The sequence below is a fragment of the Lycium barbarum genome, chromosome 10 (assembly GCF_019175385.1).
Source record: "Lycium barbarum isolate Lr01 chromosome 10, ASM1917538v2, whole genome shotgun sequence".
Lineage (NCBI taxonomy): Eukaryota > Viridiplantae > Streptophyta > Magnoliopsida > Solanales > Solanaceae > Lycium > Lycium barbarum.
The window spans coordinates 101659952-101680050 of record NC_083346.1 but is presented as its reverse complement, the minus strand read 5'-3'; the positions used below and the strand labels follow the sequence as shown (position 1 = coordinate 101680050).

Here is a 20099-nt window from a genome sequence, read left to right as displayed (position 1 = left end):
GTGATGTAAAAAGATAGCATCCCAGTTCTTCAAGGTTAAAATTATTTAGAAAAAGAACAATGCAAACTCTATTTTGTTTCCTTGTGGGACAATCCAAAATATCTGACCATGCATAGAGGATAACAAGTTAACTTTGAATAAAATGGGAAGCTTTATAAATATTACTCGCATTTCTTCTTGAATATCCAGTACTTTCTAGTTTGAGGTAATGGAGTTATCTAAACTCCCTGGAGGCACAAAAGAATGTAGCAGCAGTGAGTCCGGATGGACAATGTATATTGCTTCACCTATTCATCAATATCACCATGAAGACGAGGACGATGATGATGATGATGAAAGAACTTCGAGGAAGAGAGACAAGAATCTTTACGATGATGATGATGATGGTGAAGATGTCGGGAGTGATGACTCCTTAGTTTCGGATGCCTCGTCTGGTCCAGGTCATCAAGAAGTATGCACAACCATTGATAAAAGTCATGGAAAGCTTCGATTAAAGCATGCCGAGAAAGAAACAAAGAAGTTCCCAAGCAAGGAATACAACAGAGAAGTGAAGAAGAAACTGTTTGATATGAATATAAAAGCAGCAAAAGAAGATTCAGGACATAAATCAAAGATCAGAATAGATTATGCATCGAGCAGATCAACATCTAGGAGAAAATATGTGAATTGAGGGCGACGCTGAGACCCTATTTCACTGAAAATCCTTCTACTTTGATTCTCCATAAAAAATAATGTCAAGGTTTAAGACACTAATAATTTTCCTTTTGTCTCAGCTACTAATCTCCTCAAGAAGGGACCTTCAATGATCATTGTAAGTACAAGAAAAGGAGCAAAAGTCTATGGAAATTGCTGTGAGGGAAGCAGAAACCAGTTTGTTAGTTTTCTTGTTTTTATAAATATTTTGAAGCTGGCAGTTAAACCCCTATAACTGACAGCGGAAGGAACCTCATCTGTTATAGAACTACTACATCAATGAAATAAAGAAAAATATGTCTTTTTCTTTCCCTAAAATTGAAAGTAAGATAGATACCAAACATTGGCAGTTTATCTTGCTTAGTACAGATATGAATGAGAACTGACCTGATCATAGATGAATTTCTTAAAGGAACAACGTCCTACGTTGAAAGACATGAAAAATTGACAATCCAAACATGTTTTATGTAGGCCTTTAAAAATTTGCATTCAGGCTCCATGCACCATCTATTGGTTGGAGTTTCTCAGGGTGACGTCAAGAGAGCCATCACATGCTACAGTAGTTATTACAAGAACTGGATATTAAGATATCTATTACAAATAGAAAAGTAATTCATGCCCAAGAGGCATGCTTGATATACAAGATCCAGATATGTCAAATCAATAGAGCTATTCATAATAGATAACGACAAGATCTGGACATTAAGTTATCAAAAACAACTTGCAAATTAGTTCATGCTTAAGAACCATTCTTGTTGAAGTGATACTCGGAACTCACCTGAAGAAAGTACCGAGTCCAAAGAAACCAAAAGATAGATAATTTTCTAAATTTAGATTCCAAGTAAAAACTCATAAAAAGGTTAAAGAGAGACGTGAAAGCTCCACAAAAATAGTAGAACCAAGATTAGGATCACGAATTACAAATCCCAGTATGGACAACTGCTTGGAATCTGGTCATGAAGTTTAAGAAAGAAAAAAAAAAACTTCAGGGTTGAATCCAATGCATTGCTCCTTCAGGGACATCTGATAAAAAAAACGCTGTATTGTAAATGTGTAAAGGAAGCAAAGAGAGAACAGAATGAGCTTTTTAATAGATTCAAATGAATTTTTGCCCTGTGTTGGGAAGGGGGTGAAGAATAGAGATAAGGGAAAAAAGAGAATTAGTTGAAACATTTGACACCAGCTCACAACAGATGAGCTCACGAAAGGGAGACAGGAAGCATTATAAATTCCGAAAAAATGAAAGGATCCTTAGCTGCAGAAGAATGTCATTCACTATGTATTATGAAAATTATATAAAGGTCAACTGCCTATTAATAGAAACGCGGGGAAAATTTGCAACACACAGATCTTTCCTGGTTTCGAATTTTTGATGACACAAACAGGTCTACGACGATTCTCAGGTAATACTCAGAACATTTCAACTGAATCTGATACTAGCATGCACAACATTTGAAAAATCTAAGATGAGGGAGTAAGAGAAATTGACTTAAATAGTAAAAGAAAATGAGAGATGCACATCATAGTAGTTCAAAGGAAAGGACTTGGAAAACTACTTGCTCTGAATGTATATGATTGATTGTATGTAACTCAAATAACATAAAATGCGAGAAAAGGCGCTAAGGCCTACAAATACAAATAGGCTTAACGACATAGGTAAAACTCCTCCAATTCAATGACAACAAGAACATTATTCAATTAGGTCAAATAAAAGACCTCAGTTCTTCGACTGTTTGGCAATCTTGAACCACTCGGTATGGAAAGCCCCCGGCACATCAATCCTCTCATAAGTATGAGCACCGAAATAATCCCTCTGAGCTTGAACTAAATTGGCAGGAAGACTTTCCCTCCTGTACGAGTCAAAGTAAGCAAGACTTGAAGACATACCCGGTGTGCTAATCCCCGAGTTTATAGCTAGGCAGACTACTCTTCGCCAAGCAGACTGCCGTTCAACCATCTCTTTTGCAAACTCTTCATCCACGAGTAAGTTAGCGAGATCCGGGTTTCTGTCATAAGCCCTCTTAATCCTATCCAAAAATATAGCACGGATAATACAACCACCCTTCCAAATCCTAGCAAGCTCCCCTAGCTTCAAGTCCCATCCCTTTTCAACACTCTTTGCCCTTATCAAATTCATTCCCTGAGCATAGCTACATATTTTGGATGCATAAAGTGCCTTTCTCACATCGTCAATCAATTGTTTCTTATCCACGGAATGCTCAACGAGCACATCACTAACCCCGCTAGCTTTGAATACTTTGGCTGCTTGAACCCTTTCGTCTTTTAACCCACTAAGGAATCTTGAATCCAATGATGCAGCTATTGTAGGTGCAGCAACTGACAATTCAGCGGCTTGCTGAACAGTCCATTTACCGGTACCTTTCATCCCGGTTTTATCCAAAACTTTGTCTACCAAATACCCGTCTGCTTTATCATCCTTGATTCCAAATATATCAGCAGTTATTTCAATCAAGAAGCTCAAAAGCTCTCCTTTGTTCCACTCCGAGAAGACTTGGTGTAGTTCATCATTAGAGAGCTTTCCCACAGATCTTAGTACATCATAAGCCTCTGCAATTAGCTGCATGTCACCATATTCAATTCCATTATGAATCATCTTAACAAAATTCCCGGAGCCTCCTTTACCAATATACGTAACACAAGGGCCACTGTCAGGAACTTGAGCAGCAACTTTTAGTAAGATGTCCTCTATGTACTTGTAGGCTTCAAAAGAGCCTCCAGGCATCATTGAGGGTCCGTTGCGGGCCCCCTCTTCACCACCCGATACTCCCATTCCGAGATAAAGAAGACCTAACTCTGCCATTTCTTTCTCTCTTCTTTCGGTGTTTTCGTACCATTCATTGCCGCCATCGATGATACAGTCACCTTTCTCCATGAAAGCCGAAAGGGTTTTGATGGTCTGATCAACTGGTGCTCCAGCCTTGACAAGAATGATTATGACACGGGGCTTTTGGATAGAGAGAACAAATGACTCTGGATCATGAAAGCCGTAAAGAGGAAGGTTTCCTTCCTTTTTAGCTCGTTCAACGGTCTCGTCAACTTTTGAAGTGGATCGGTTGTAAACAGATATAGGAAATCCTTTCTCAGCAATGTTGAGAGCAAGATTTTGTCCCATAACAGCAAGCCCAGCAAGACCAATTCTTGTTGGTGTAGCCATGTTGGTTACCTGTTATAAGGAGATGTGAGAATTTGTTTTTCCCTTACAATAAAATGAAAACAAAAAAAGTAAAGAGAAACGGAGTGGCAATAAAGAGAACACATCTTAGCAGTTTTAAAAAGCAGATTCTGCAAGAATTCCATGTAATTTTAATATTTGTACTGGTTATTTGGTTTTAGGATAGAGCTTCTTTCATTTTTGGCCCACGGCTGAAATTAATTTTGGCCGCTGGCCAAAACATATACACTTTTGATGTATATTATATGTATCCAATGTGTGTATTGTATGTGTACTTATACTTAATATACAAAACCTATACATTTGCTGACTATTATTTTTCCGAGCAGTCCAAAAATGTAACCAGACATACCTGATTCCTATCGTATCTGTATCAGTCAAAAACACTAAAAATGGTTTAACGTTGATTTGCTAAAAGATGCTTAAGACAGATAACAACTTCACAATTCAAAGTCAGGTAAAGGTATCTGATGACTGAAAAGTCCATTATTAGAAATAGATTGAGGTGTCCCTTCATTATTGGCTTATCAATACAAAAACAAAATTCAAGGAAATGGCAATTCAGACTCCTTTAATGTGACTTTATAAAAGACAGGTTTGCAGGCAACAACAATGATACCAGAGAAAATGAGAAAATAACGACACAAGTGATTTACAGACAACTCTCTTACTGCAAGAGGAAAACCTATGGAAAAGGAGGAAGACAAAAACAATGAAAACAAATGCACTAGAATAGAGAGTTCAATGATACTGTCCATGTCAAACTCACATACAGTGTTTACCTTCAATGCTACAGAACCAATGTATAGACAATTTCTTGAATTATAAGTAGACTCAACTTACGAACTTAGTGGCAAAACTAATTAACCGACTCAATATATGAAAATATTAAATGAACTCAGGAAGGTCAATATCAGCACAAAATCTGAGAAAATGGATCATATTTTGGCTAACACCAACAAAATTATCAGGCTGAGACATGAAACCAGGCCGGAAGAAAGTATTTGAGCCACAACTTCTAAAATTTGATCAAACACATTATTAACAAGATTAGGGAAGTAAAGTAGAAAATTGAGTCTGAATTGCTTTACCGAACAGCAGATAGGACGAAATAGATTAGATTATTATGAAATACTAAAACGTGCAGACAAAAGGGTGATTCTTGCAAACAAAAGAACCAAGTAAATCGCTAAGTTCCTCATCTGATGAAATAAAAAGTAAAGGTCCAAACACTCTTACCTAAAAGCACAAGAAGTAGCAAAAACATGTACCCAAAAAGTCACACACGGGGAAAAAAGGGAAAAGTAAGGACTATAACTAGGCGATCCAAGAATTAAAAATCACAGGTACATAAATCCACCAGCAATTGAAGAAATTCAATCATAATATACCCTAATGGAACACAATGAGCAACTCATAGCATAATCAAAGAATTTAGGCCAGATCACAATCAAAAACTAAATAATCACAAAAACTGAAAATCAAATCTTTAACAGATTAAACTGATTCAAACACTAAAAAGGGCAGCCCGGTGCACAAACCATCCCGTGTTAGGAGCAGGATCCTAGGAAGGGCCGCACCCCAAGGGTCTTGGGTGTGACGTAGACAGCCTACCCTAAACACTAAACAATCACAAATAAAAATAATACCTTTACCAGATAAAGCTGATTCAACAAAAGCTATTACTACTACCTCAACCAAGTACCAAGATTCACCATATAATTTAGATGAAAGAAATTTACTTCAAGTAAATGAAACAATGAAAAAATTATGAACTGTGTAATCAAGATCAAATCTTTAACAGATTAAACTGACTCGTACACTAAAAATCACAAATAAAGATGAAACCTTTAACAGATTATACTGATTCAAACATCAAACAATCACAAATAAAGATCATATCCTTGTCAAATTAAGCTGATTAAACAAAAAAAGCTACTACTACTACCACCTCAACCAAGAACCAAGATTCTCTATATAATTTAGATGAAGAAACTTTGCTTCAAGTAAATGAAACATCAAAGAAAATTATGAACTGAGTTATCAAGATCAAATCTTTAACAAATTAAAATGATTCAAACACTAAACAATCACAAAATGAGAATCAACAAAAGCTATTACTACTACCTCAACCAAGTACCAAGATTCACCATACAATTTAGATGAAGAAATTTTACTTCAAGTAATGAAACAACAAAAAAAATTATGAACTGGGTTATCAAGATCAAACCTTTAACAGATTAAGAAATTACAAATTGAGAATCATACATTTGACAGATTAAGTTGATTCAACAAAAAACTACCACTACCTCAACCAAGTACCAAGTTTGACAATATAATTTATATGAAAAAATGTAATTCAGGTAAATGAAACAGCAAAAAAATGATGAAGTGGGTAATCAAGATCAAACCTTTTTTACAAGCTCAACCAAGCACCAAGATTTGCTTAAAGCAACAAAGTTATGAGACTTACTTCAAATAATTGAAATGGGGTTGTTAAGCAATACAAATATGAGATCAGAATTGTAGAAAAATGAGTATAAATAATGAATGTATAAAGATACAAATGAATGGTGTGGACTCACGCTCAACTTCAAGAATGGAGAGAATGGTCTAAGAATATTCTTTTTCAAACACGGTGGCTGCTGTTTATAGTATTCTCAACAATATACAATGATGATTTTCAACATTTTCTCAAATTCCCTTATTGGTCCCTTTTGACAACGGCATAAGTCAAATTTAGCGGACACACTTTTCTTTTTAGTCAGTTTAAAAAAGAATGACACATTTTTTTATTTGACTGTAATTTAATTTAAATTTTATCATTTATGTTTAACGATATGATTTATAACCACACAAATATCTTTAATTTTTTTATACCACAAGATATTCAAAAGTCTTTGTTAAACTACATGTCTAGTCAAATTACATCATATAACTTGGAATAGAGGGAGTATTTTTCTTTTAGAATTGACGATTTTTCATGCCGCCTTAATATATTGGAATGAAAATGGTTCAAATAGCAATTGACCCGAATGGAAGGAGGAAACTGGTGAACATATTCATTTATTTTGGAAACAAAAAAAAAAAATTAATCCTCTGAAATATTTCTTGCGTATTATTTCTATAATTTTTATGTGTAAAAATAAAATTTCTTATAAAAATAAAAATAAATTTGTAATGACTATAAAACTAATTGACGCTAATAGAAGAGAAAGGAGTCAAATTTATCGAACTTTATGAAATAGTCCAGATTTGCCCTTTGTTAATCGTTGTGGACAAATATACTCTTGTTGTAACTGAAATAAGCTAGATTTACTTTTATTGACTAATGGCAAAAGCTTTAATCATGTGAATTTCCAAGAAAAGAGATCAAATTTGTCCATAAATTATGCGAAATAGTTCAGATTTCCCCCCAAAAGTTTGAATAATAGGTTCACTGTTCCGGGAGTTAAAAGCTAATACGATCACTCAACTTTGTTTTATCTTTCAAAAGTCACTTAACTTTGAGTCTAACCTCTATAGTCACTCAGCTTTGTTTTGTCCTCCAAAATTCACTCAACTTTTGGTAATTGGCCTCCATAGTTACTCAACTTTGGTAATTGGCCTTCATAATCATGTGCTGGAAAACACTCCCTCCGGATCAATAAGAGTATCCACTTAGCCATTTGCACACCCCTTAAGAAAATACTAACACCCCTATAGCTGACAATCCTGCTAATAGGTTTTAGTGGCGCACTTGTTTAATTTAATAGAATTTTATATTCTTAGGATAATTTTTTTTTTTAATTTATGCCTTGCAATATTACTTGAGATATATTGTCTAAGTTTATTATTTTTATGCATTAGTGATGAATAATATCCTAAACTTTAAAAATATGCACTAATTATGATGAATTAGATCCCTAATAAATAAATTTAATTATTGATTTTAATGTTTAAGATGTTTAAAAAAAATTATAATTGGCACATCATTAAATATGTACCGAAAATTATATTTCCGGCTAAAATGACTACGGAGGTCATTTACCCAAAGTTGAGTGACTATGGAGGCCAATTACCCAAAGTTGAGTGACTTTTGGAAGATAAAACAAAGTTGAGTGACTATGTTGGCCAATTACCCAAAATTGAGTGATCATATAAGCTTTTAACTCCTGTTCCGGCGATGGTTCACTTATAAAGTTTCAATAGTCAGGTTTCTATCCCCTGAAGACCAAATGACCACCCTCAAACCTTAAATAAGCCTAGAATGTAACTCAAACAACGATAATTTTTCCCCTAAACTATGCAAAAATAATTCAGATTTTCCCCTAAACTTTGAATAATAGGGTCTCTGTTCCGGCGATGGTTCACTTATAACCTTCAATAGTCAGGTCTCTATCCCCAAAAGATCAAATGACCGCCCTCAAGCCTTAAATAAACCTAGAACATAACTCAAAAATGATAAATTTGCACCACTAAGTTGAATTTTCGCACAAATTACCAATCCTTCACAAATAACCAAAAGCAATGTAAAGCTTCACATCCACCTCATAATGCTAATACAAACCCATATACATATAATTCAGCTCATAAATCATTTATAGCAATATTATGACGGTCAAGGTGGGATTATAGTGGTTGAGGGACGGTGTCTTTTGGTGGAGGTAAAATGGTGATTGTAGAATTGGTAAATATGAAGGTGGGAGAGAGATCGTCTGAATAAGATGATTTTTCTTATAGTTTCTCAAGAGTGAAAAGAGGTGGTTGAGTAACAACGATCTTTAAATGGTATGTTTTAGAGTGGAGAAAATCAATTGTTATGGTAATGGTCGTTTTGGAGGGATGAGGAATGATGAATGAGAAAAATGGTGGTCAAATCTAGATTCTAGACTATTTCGCAAAGTTGAAGGAAAAATTCGAACTATTTCACATAGGTCAAGGGAAAATTTAAGGGAAATTTCATAAGTATACAATTTGCTCACTTACATTGCAAAAAATAGCTCAAAACTTGCATTGCAAAGCTTTAACCCAAAAAACACTTTTATACAGTACTATACACTTATATACAAAAGACAAGTACATTATGTATATAGGTGTTTGAAGGTGTATACACATTTATACTCCTATATACATAAACACCCATATACAATATTATACAACATTATAACCCATATACCCATATACGATATTATACACTATTATACAAACACCAACACCACTAATGACGGAGCAGCAACAGCCACCGGTCATCGTCGGAGTTTCGTTTTCTAGCGAACTCTAACACCACTAACGACGACAGCAACAACGGAGGAGCTCCGACGACCACCAGCCACACCAGATTTGAGAGAGCAAGAGCGAGAGAGAGAAGGAGGAACCGGTGGAGCAGCAGCTGCGGAGGAGCTCCGGTGACCACCAGCCACACCAGATCTGAGAGAGAGAGAGAAAGAGAGAGAGAGAGAGGAGGAGGAGGAGTCGAAGACCACTAGCCACATTAGATCTAAGAGAGACAAGTGGGTCGCTCACCACCACCAAATCTGAGAGAGCGAGAGAGAGAGAAATTCATCACAGCACCGACTGTTCTCCGGCGGCGGAGGAGGGGGAGCGGCTCGAGAGACAGGGAGCGGTGCGAGACACACACACACACACACACACAGAGAGAGAGAGAGAGAGAGAGAGAGAGAGAGGAGACTGGGTCATTTTTTGTAAACTTTACAAATATGGGTCAATTTTGGTAGCATTGTTACCCTAATTGATACACAATGTAATTATCTCAAAATTTAACTTTTTAAAGTATACTTTTGTGAAAAAATCTCATTTGGAAAACTTTTATCGTTAATTAATGAGGGCAAATCTTTTTCATTTTTTGTAGCGACAAGAGATAATTAATAAAAGGCAAATTTGAATATTTTACAAAGTTCATGAGCTAATTTAACATTTTCCCACTAATAGAATGGAGAAATTTATAGAACGACCTCAACTGGTTTGAATCGAGGCATAACAATAGTCGTTGCAATTGCCTTGTACCACCTAAAACTTAAAACCTTTTTTTGGTGGAATTTGATGGAACACGTTTTTTCAATTATTTTAACCAAACGCCACCTTTTTTCTTTACATTCTTGGAGTAGGTGAATTGGTAACTATTAAATTGTAAATAAAATCTCAACTAATCAAATTAGATTAGATGCTAAAAAATGTGTGTAGGTGAATAATTACTTCATCCTAACCAAATCAAATTCCTTAACATCATATCCATAGGTAGTATGACATATATATGAAATGCATCATCTTCTGAAATTTGCACTTCCACAGGGATCTAATTTCAAATACTATCAAAATATTGAAGGGAGTACTTCCTATTAACAGTACATCGAATATTATTATGGAACATACTAAAAAAGAGCCCTAATGTGATTGCAACTTTCACAAAATGGCCAATTGTTAGTAAGTGGGTGGGTGGGTGGTTTGTTAGGTGGAAAAGACAGTCAACTATGACCTCCAAATGTTAGGTGAGGCTAATATTTTATTCTTCGACCAAATTCAAGACCTGCTGATATTTCTTTTTATTCATACATTTCTAAGAGTCTTCTGTCAACTATATTTTGTAGAATGTCAAATATCAACAACTTGTTAAATTGTTTGACAAGGCGGCTATTTCTCGGTAATGTCTAATGCTCGGGAAGTTTTTGAAATGTACATCCCAATACAATAATTTGCACTCATGTATATAGTTACATTTTTATGTTTACACTTGCATAGCAAATATTTATTTGCAATAGTATTTCGACACAGTATTAATACACCTATATAAACAAGTGTATACCTTGTATAAAAACATATAACAATGCAAAAACGTGCATAACACGTCGTTAGTTATAGAGGCGAATTTCTTCTGCCATTTTCAGTTACAATTCCTGTTAAAAATCAATTCAAATCTCCTCCAAATGACTTCAATTATGTAGACAACCTCCTTAAACTATGCCCAACAAGTCTAAACAACATCCACTCAAAATTTCTCACAAAAATCATATTAGGAATTCAAGTCCACTTCTTCAAACTTGTTCAACAATAGTGTATTACCTTTCTAATTTGATTTCACCACTCAAATCTTATAAAATCAACTTTAGCTACGATTTGAGATCTAAACACAACAACAAATCGAGTTTTTTCAACTAACAATCAAGAGATGTGACTAGTTTAGAGACAGATCAGGAAGATCTTCCACCACGTAAAAAAAAAAAAAGAACAAAAAGGATGATAAAGAGTGGTATGTACATAAAAAAAAACAAAAAAAAAAAAAACATATGTACAATGCAAATTTGATCCAGCCAAATCGATTTTTTTCAACTAACAATCAAGAGACGACTAGATTGAAGAAAATCAATAGGAGAAGTGACTTAACTTTCAAATTATTTAAAATATGGGAAAATCTGGGTAAGTGCTGGAAAGCATTACTGATTTCGATTATAAGTTTGACCGGGTGACTGAGAGTGTACATGCATATAGCCATATATTATATGACAGAGAATCAAAAAGATTTATTTGGCTGTGCCATTTGATTGTCACAATTTTATTATGTCGTCTCTGGACTATGACAGGTTCTATTTCAATTTCCTTATACTCCCTTTATTTCAAAATAAGTGGCATTTTTATCTTTTCATTTTGGTTCAAAATAAGTGTTATTTCTAAAATTCAAGAAGGTTAATTGTTTTCTTTCAATTATACCCTTATTTAAATAAGTAGAGTATAACGTAACCAATAAAGCATTAAAGAGCCACTAATTCAAGACATTTGATTAAAGGTAAGTTAGTAAAAATATTTCTTGCTTTCTAGAAATGAGTAATTTTCTTAATGGGTGAATCCAAACTAAAAACACCACTTATTTTAAAATGGAAGGAGTATCTTTTAAAGCTTCAGCACCAAAAATCGGCAAGATTTTAATATTTTAACGGTAGAGCAGATTCCCAAATACACGCATTATTGTGCTTGATTAATGCAGGTTTCATGCCTTATTTGGGTACACAGAGAATTATAGATCAACACTATACACGCATGTGTGTGTGAGTGCGCTCATGGGTTTCCTAGTTTCTATTTAATAGGTTTGATAATAAGACCTTTTTTATGAATTATATTTTTTTTCTCCTAAATTTTTTACCTAATTAATACTCCTCTAATTGAAAAGGTAAGGTAGATTTTCAAAAAGTAATACTCCATTCGGATCAAAAAGAGTATTCACTTAGTCTTTTTTTTCTTGAGTAAAAAGGAATGTCCATTTATCAAACCAAGAAAGAGTTAACATTATTTTTTCAGATTTGCCTCTATTAGTTGTATTAGTGTGTGGCTAGAGTTAGTCACTGTGGTGAATTCTCAAAGGGTGCCTTTGAGTGGTACACTAGGCTGGGGTGAGTCTAGGTGTATTAGTGTGCTTGGCTAGGGGTAGTCAAATGTGAGGGTTGCATAAGCATTATTGTGAGGGTTGCATAAGCATTATTGTAAGGGTGAGGGGTTATGAGAGTTAGCTTCTAGCTTGCAATAGAGTTGTAACTTGAGTTGCTTGGTTGGTGGAGTTGAAATCCTACTAGGGTAGGTCGTGGTTTTTAAACTCTTGAGCAAGAAGTTTTCCACGTAAAAATCTTGTGTTGATTCTTGTACTGCATTGCATAAGGGAACATGTACACAACCAGGTCTCTCATATACTGTTTGGTGAACGCACAACCTCCATCAGGGAGTATTAGAGATGAGATTACATGACAGGAACAATTTTGTAATTAGCAGGAAAAAGAACGATCATTAAAACGGAAGGCCTGATAGGATATCACAAGCACACATATAGAGTCATCGTGTAGGTCTACATCGAGGACGACTATTGATATAGTTCCAGGATCTTTAGTAAATATTACCAAAAAAAAGATTTTCAGCAGGTCAACCATAATAGGCAAATGAGTCCCGGGCCACTGACTGCGAATGTCTAGCACTGGTTAGGGCGTCATATGAGTCTTCAGGAAGATAATAGAGACATTTTGAAAAGCGTCTAAGCCATATATCATTGTGTAGTACACCACGGTTGACCTCCCAATGCCTCATATATGCAGTACTGAAGTCTTCAAAGGAATATAACAAGATTTCCTTTGGATCCTCGACGTGACTAGATTTTCCTCTGTTTCTTGTAACTGATCTGGTTTTTTGTTTCAATAGGGGTCCTGGTTTTTCCCAAAATGATATGATACCATGAATCATCCCTATCTCCGGAGGACCCATGGAAATATAGCACACTTACGCTCGGCCTCCGCGTATCTCCATCAAAAGATTGCATATTGCAAGTGAAACAAAGTTGTGTCTTGAAAGCTTCAAGGTAATACATTAGATGTCACGACCCAACTAGGGGCCGTGACGAGTACCCGATACTTGTACCGAGCACCCCTTACCTATCGTTTCACCTCTATTACTGAGTGGGCCGTATGAACTATACCATTTTTTTTTTTTTGCTTAACATCAACATTAATAGCATAATTATAAACACGGACTAATAAACTTTGCTAGCACATTATACAACGACGAGGACCATCAAAAGTACAAAACATCTAACTGTACATATCTGTCTACGAGCCTCTAAACATAGTACTCATATACATAGGAAGGGCCGGGTTCTGCCGTGCCCGACTATATACCCAAAAGTAGTACCAAGAAACTGAGGCTCCGGAACAACTGGAGCGCTGCCACAATACCACAATACTGCTGATGAAGCTCCTAGGATTCAAATCTGTCTGCCTGCTGACCTGCGCGACATGAAACGCAGCGTCCACAAGAAGGGACGTCAGTACGAGTAATGTACTGAGTATGTAAGGCATGAATAATAACATACGGAAAATATAGGACAAGGATAATAACATAAAAGAAACATAGAGCATGTCATAAGGTAGAAGGATAACCTGTACATATAAGTGTCCTTTTGCGGATACCATGCATGCTTAGCTTTTCTTTGAAAACATTTCTTTTCATATATATAGAAGATAGAACATGTCATATTGCCGAGGCGTCGGCAACCGATCCATTTAACCATAAATATATATATATATATATATATATATATATATATATATATATCCCGCGTCCGGGCATCCCGCGTCCGGGATGATATCAAGTCAAATACGGATACATGTACCGTGTGTACATCCCAGCGACTATAGCGCTCTGCCCTTTTTCCCATCTTCCCCATATACATATATATACATATATCATATCATAGCATGCAGGAGAGCCCAAAGAAAAAGCTATAACTCTATCGGAGTGACGTAAGGTCGGTAACCTCCGATTACATTATGGAGTGACCGGGATCGTCATGTCTCACCTTGGAGGAACGATAATCATAAGGCGAGACTATCAATGAAGAATAGCATTAGAGAAAACATAGAATGAGATCATGGGCGTCATAAGCGTCAATTCATATACTTTGAAATCTTTAGAAAAATAGGGTCATAACCGAGGAATAGAATTAACGATCAAGAACTAGTTTGGGCGTCATAAGCGTCAATTCATATACTTTGAAATCTTTAGAAAAATAGGGTCATAACCGAGGAATAGAATTAACGATCAAGAACTAGTTTGATACTTTTATACTCATATTGAATCCTTAGCTTAAGACTCTTAGTCATGGAATCATTCTTGTCATACTTATCATAGGCATATTCCCTTTCTTAACATCATCATTATCATTGTCATCATAGAAGTATCCTCGTTAGCATAGTTACATTACTTGTCATTTGATGAACGAAATAAGGATCAAAAGTTTCCTTTGGATTCTACTCCAAAATAGGTCAAATGGAACAATAGGGAAAATCCGGGAACAAGGGGCCCACCTCGGGTCAAATGAGGTGGCGTACCAAATTTGCGTACATTACATTTCATGACGTCACTTATGAGGGTTTTAAGGTAGTCGGGTCCTATTTATGCAAGTTCTAGATGTTTAGAAAGTTTTTCCAACCTTTAACACAATTTCTAATTCAATTCTACTGAATGAAAAAGGGGAAACTTTAGGTGCGGATTCCGGAGAATAGAGTTATCCCTGAGGCTCGTATCCGACCTATTACGTCTAAGACATGCCGTAGAAGGAAGGGTGAAGCCTTACATACCTCTTTCCGCTCCTTATGCTATTCCAAATTCAAGTTGCAAATCCGCCAAAATCTACAAATTGGTCACATTTACCAAACTTGATTAGAGCATTTAGAATTGAAATCTTAAGATAATACTTGGCTACCGAAATTTCGGCAGCACTTCCCCTGTAAATACACCATCCCCAAAGTTCAACTCAGTCAATTTTTAATCAACAACAATCCAGGAATTCAACCCGGCCAAACTATCAACATAATATCAACAACCATACTAACAATTTCCATATTCAATCCAAGATACATTATAACAACCTAATCAATTTACTACTTCCTTCAAAACCTTCCAACTCCAATAAAACAATAACAACCTTCTAATATACATTCCAACAACACCATATTAATATCATTACCTTCCATACATGTAAGAACATAATATTCAATTTACATAATCTTCAAAGACAAGCCTCCAACTACTAATACTTCACTAAGCTCATTAGGCTTTTGTTAGCAATATAGAATCCACACAACAACAATCAATATACTAAATAAAATTAACTCATCTTCCTCCACACCACACCACAACTACACGGCTAACATCATGCATACACAACTACAACCTCTCCAAAATCATTCAACTTCCATTATCAACATAGCATCCACAACAATAACAACCAAACACTAGATAGAATAATTAAAACATGATTCATACACACACATAGGCATGCACGGCCACACACCTATATTCTTGTTCTTCATGAATTTCACTCATTTTTACACACTACAACATGCACAACATCCATAACATATAAGAAAAGGATGAACCCTTACCTTCTTCTTTGATTCTCCAACTTGCTTGAATTTCCAACTTATGAATTTGTGTTTTTCTTGCTTCAATAACAACTCTACTTTGTTAAGGACCCTCCACTTGGTAGAAAATGATTTTTGAAGGAATTTTTGTCAATTTTCTTGTTGGTTTTTGCACTTGGCCGAAATGGCCTTGGAGCTTTCTCTTGCTTTTCTTGTTCTTTTGTTTTCTTGAAATGTCTAGAAGGTGTTGGAAATAAGATGACTAAGTCATCTTTTTATTTATCCATTAAGATCCAAAGTGGGCTAAGCCCACTCTAAGTGGGAAGGCCAACATGGCCCAAAACATAAGCCCATTTTCTTTTTGTACTTCATGACAAATTTTAATTTTTCCAATTTCCAAATTTGCCCTTCGTCTTCCTCCATAATTCCACGAGTCATATTGCGAATTTCCCTTTATGCCCTTGACCTTTCTTAATATTCCCACTTCAAAATTTTCATAACAACTTGTATGCCAAACAAAATAAAAAAAAAATAAGGCCTTGCTTGTCATCTCCCCGCAATTATCTTAAATTATCCAAATGCGCAAAATGCGGGATATAACATTAGAGAACTCTGCAGGCAAGTCATAGTAAGCATCATGAAATCAGAGAAGTATCTAAAGCTATTTTTGTCCATCGCAAGAACAATTCATGAGTTGGATGAGAACAAACAAAATATCAGATGCACACACTCCAGATCAAATTGCAGTCAGTGGGGTATTGAGACTTTCCCCGACAGAATTAAGCATTACTAAAACCAGAGTATACACACAGTTTGCACCCATGAAAAACCTAAAAATATACTGTTGCGTCCAAATGCACACGCAAGTGTACGTGGTCGTACAAGTAATAGAGTGATTATATAAAATCGGATGTCGAACCCACAGAGACTTATGACCAATATTTCACGAAAATAAACTATTGCTTACTATCTATGCAAGTGAAGAATAAAAGTGTCGGTTCTTTTATAACTAAATGCTATAATGTAATTGACTAATAGTGTATCCAGAAATTGTGCTTAGAACGTAATTGAGACCGGCTTTTATCAAGATTTTAGAAGTATTCCAGGGTCGTGGTTGGTTCACCAATCCTATTGAGTCAGTCAAGTATCACACCTTAGCAACTTTGTTCACAATAGCTAATTAACCAGATTATTAATCTCGTAGTATTCTTCCGAACCACTACTCGCCGATTCAAGATAATTCTCCTCCTATATTCCTATGGTATTGACTATCAAGAATGCAATAAGAGCACGGTATATAATTGATTGCGGTAACTAAGTATATTCCTATCCTAGTCACAAATCCTAGCCCAACTTTAGGGATATTCAGATTACAATCTCATTACTTCTTCTCCAAATTAACAACATCTTTCCCAAGCACGTATATCAATGAGTAAATAGAACTCAACTATTGCGCAGACAATCAAGAAATTAAACACAGAAGTAACGAAGCAATTGCATACAAACACGTTACTAAGATTGAAATACTTGTCAAACGTCAATATTCATGGCTACGCCACAACCCTAGAATTTAAGTGTTTAGTTACACATGATTTGATAATGGAGACAAGAATTCATGATTAACATAGGGTTTTTGATGTAAAGAAAAATAATAGAAGAGGAATAAAACCTAGAAAGAGTTTCACAAGTCTCAAAATTCGCCCAAGCCGCCTTTCTAATGTTCAAAACGGCTATTTATATGCTAGGGTAAATATGAGATAAGTTGGCCCAATCCCGATCTAAATAGGACAACTGACGCCGCTTGTGCGCTGGCTGTGCGACGTATGGCCAGCGCACAACCTCCTTTATGTTCTTCTTGTGCGGCGCATGACCATAGCATTCATCCACATGCTACCCATTCTATCTTATCAACACCCATTTATTTTCTCAAGTTTAAGAATCCTCTTGTTTTCGACAGACTAGTGGGAGACGACATTAAGAACGCAGATGACAAACTAGACAGTTCCTGTTTTGCAATTCTTTTTTTTTTTTTTACTTCCCCCTAGCCATCATCTACCCTTCAGACACACCCATAGACTTCATTTTTAACTTCATTCAACAACTCTCCCTTAACTTCACATCCTAACTCCAATTCAATAAGTAACCATTAAAAGTGCCTAAAAAGTAAAACAGGGATCAAATTGGGTCAATAAGAACAACGAGAGTAGGCTAATTGGCTGTTGTAAAAGAAAAGCTAAAGGCTCAACGGGGTTGACTAGGGATATACATACACAAAGGGTAGGCAAGCAACGTTTCAAACTTTGGCTAACAAAGAAATGCCTAGATCACTTCCTAACTTCTCACTCAATTTCATTTCACAAACACACCGGCCAAGTTCTAGTCATCATTATCAAGCATGGATCATACCAGAGTTTCCTCACATCGCACACAACACACAATCAACACAAAACAGATTCATACAACCATCCAATCAAGCAACTATCACAAATCATGCCAAGTGGGTCATACATAAGTCAATGCAGTCTACTATAGAAATGTTTCGAGGTAGGTTGCCTATATATTTTTTTAGCATGCTTTTTAAAGATTTTCTAGAAAAACTCATGGTTTCCACATTCCACCTAACCTGAGCACCTAGCATTCGAGTGGTCTGACAGGCTTGACTCCTACGACTCTTCTACAAAAACTAAAAAATCTAACCCGGTTCAAAGGCCCCCCCTTAGGAAAGAACCGAGGTCCCAAGGGGGTGGATGGTGTGTGCCACTAACGAGGGACTCAAGAAGCTACCAAGAAACCCTAACGCAAGAAAACTGGAAATCTTTTTTTTTCTTCTACTCAAAGACTCAAACACTAACAAAAAGAAAACCTATGGCAACTTGATCACCATCCTTAACCTCAAAATGTTGTTACAAGAGACGTATTTCCCACCCCACACTTAAATCATGCTTTGCACTCGAAGCATATAGATGGAAAAATTTAAAAACAAAGTAAGGCAAGAAATACTCCCTGAGGCCCACTAGGGCCTAGTCATCATCCTCAGCATCCTGTGCCTGGGATTCTTCTTCACTACCCTCCTCCATCTCAGCGGCTATGAGATCCGCAGAACAAAATTCCTCATCAGCGGGCATCCTGCCTTCCTATCCAATGAGCACTCTTGAGTAAGTGGTGTGAGGATACTCCGCAAACACACTCGAGATATCCAGCTCAAACTGCTCACTAGCGAGTACCGCTATCTTGTATAGTTGTGTTAGCACGGTCGATTGAGCCGATCTTTCTTGTGCTGGAGTCAAGTTGAACTGTTTCTGCTCAGGGGCTTTGACATTAGAGATATCTATCATGTTATCTGGGCACTCAAGCACCCTGTCATACTTACTCTCCAAATGCGGGACCAGCTTCCTCAGATATGCTGTAAGTGTGTTTCCGAAGCTGAGCTTGAGGGATTTGCCCTCTCTGATGCGGATCATATCCTGAAGCATCCAGTATCCAATGTTGACCGGCTGCCCAGTCAAGAATAAGCACACTATTGCCACTCTCTCTTTCAGCACGGTGGTGAAGTGGTCAAGAGGCATAATGCGGTAATTTAGTAGCCGTAGCCACACTCGTGCCTCCTTCATAAAATCACCCATTAGCATAGTCTTGTGCTTCCTTGGGTCCTTTCAGTATCTTGCCCACTTAGCCATGGTCTCAGGGCCACATAAGGTTTCCCGAATGTCCTTATAGTTAGGCCTTTTTATGAACTCAAGCAATGGGCCCACGGGATGGTCTAGAACTCCCAATTGTGCACACAAAGTGGAGGCTGTCAACGACACCCATTCACCCCTCAATTGCACTGAATGATGAGGCTCGCCACCCTCTGTTCTTGCCAAAATCATGTTGGAGTAAAGCTCCAGAACCATGTCAATGTTTACCGGCCCTAGGTTATCAAATACCGAGCTCCAGCTCATTCCAACTATTTGATTGTAAATTCCCCTGAAATTTTTCTTCAACGCCACTTTGTTGACAGGCCGTTCATGCACATATCCATCAGCTAAGGGGAACTCTTTGTACCATTCTTCTGCCAAACCAGCCCCGTAAAAGGTAGGTTGAGGCCTCTGGGAAGAGGCCCGAGGGATAGGGACCACTGGTTGCTTTCCACCACGAGTTGTTGGCCCTTTCTTAGTGGCGGTGTGCTTGCCACCTCTACTCCTCTTGGAACCTTGTGACGGGCCTGACTCGTCCACTTTTCCTTTTCCTTTGTTCACCATTGTACCTGTAGAGATTCAAAACACAAACATCCAACTTCGTTAGCAAATCTTAAACCAAGTGGGGTCGTGAAACGACCC

At 36.6% G+C, this 20099-nt stretch overlaps 2 protein-coding genes across 4 annotated transcripts; one reads left to right on the top strand and one right to left on the bottom strand.

Annotated features, from left to right (window-relative positions):
- Positions 1-208: 208 nt before the first annotated feature.
- LOC132613201 (protein SOB FIVE-LIKE 2) lies at positions 209-670 on the top strand. The gene has a single exon (XM_060327245.1). The coding sequence runs from the start codon at positions 209-211 to the stop codon at positions 668-670; it is 462 nt and encodes a 153-aa protein (XP_060183228.1).
- A 1498-nt stretch (positions 671-2168) lies between these two features.
- Positions 2169-6604, bottom strand: LOC132613612 (6-phosphogluconate dehydrogenase, decarboxylating 2-like). 3 transcript variants are annotated; one of them, XM_060327708.1, is made up of 2 exons: positions 6472-6604; positions 2169-3877 (listed from the first exon to the last, which is right to left on the bottom strand). In XM_060327708.1, the coding sequence occupies exon 2, from the start codon at positions 3866-3868 to the stop codon at positions 2411-2413; it is 1458 nt and encodes a 485-aa protein (XP_060183691.1). In that variant the 5' UTR covers positions 3869-3877; positions 6472-6604; the 3' UTR covers positions 2169-2410. The 3 variants fall into 3 exon arrangements, with proteins under 3 accessions (XP_060183691.1, XP_060183692.1, XP_060183690.1); XM_060327709.1 differs by having other exon boundaries at positions 6360-6491; XM_060327707.1 differs by lacking the exon at positions 6472-6604 and adding an exon at positions 6298-6465.
- Positions 6605-20099: the final 13495 nt, after the last annotated feature.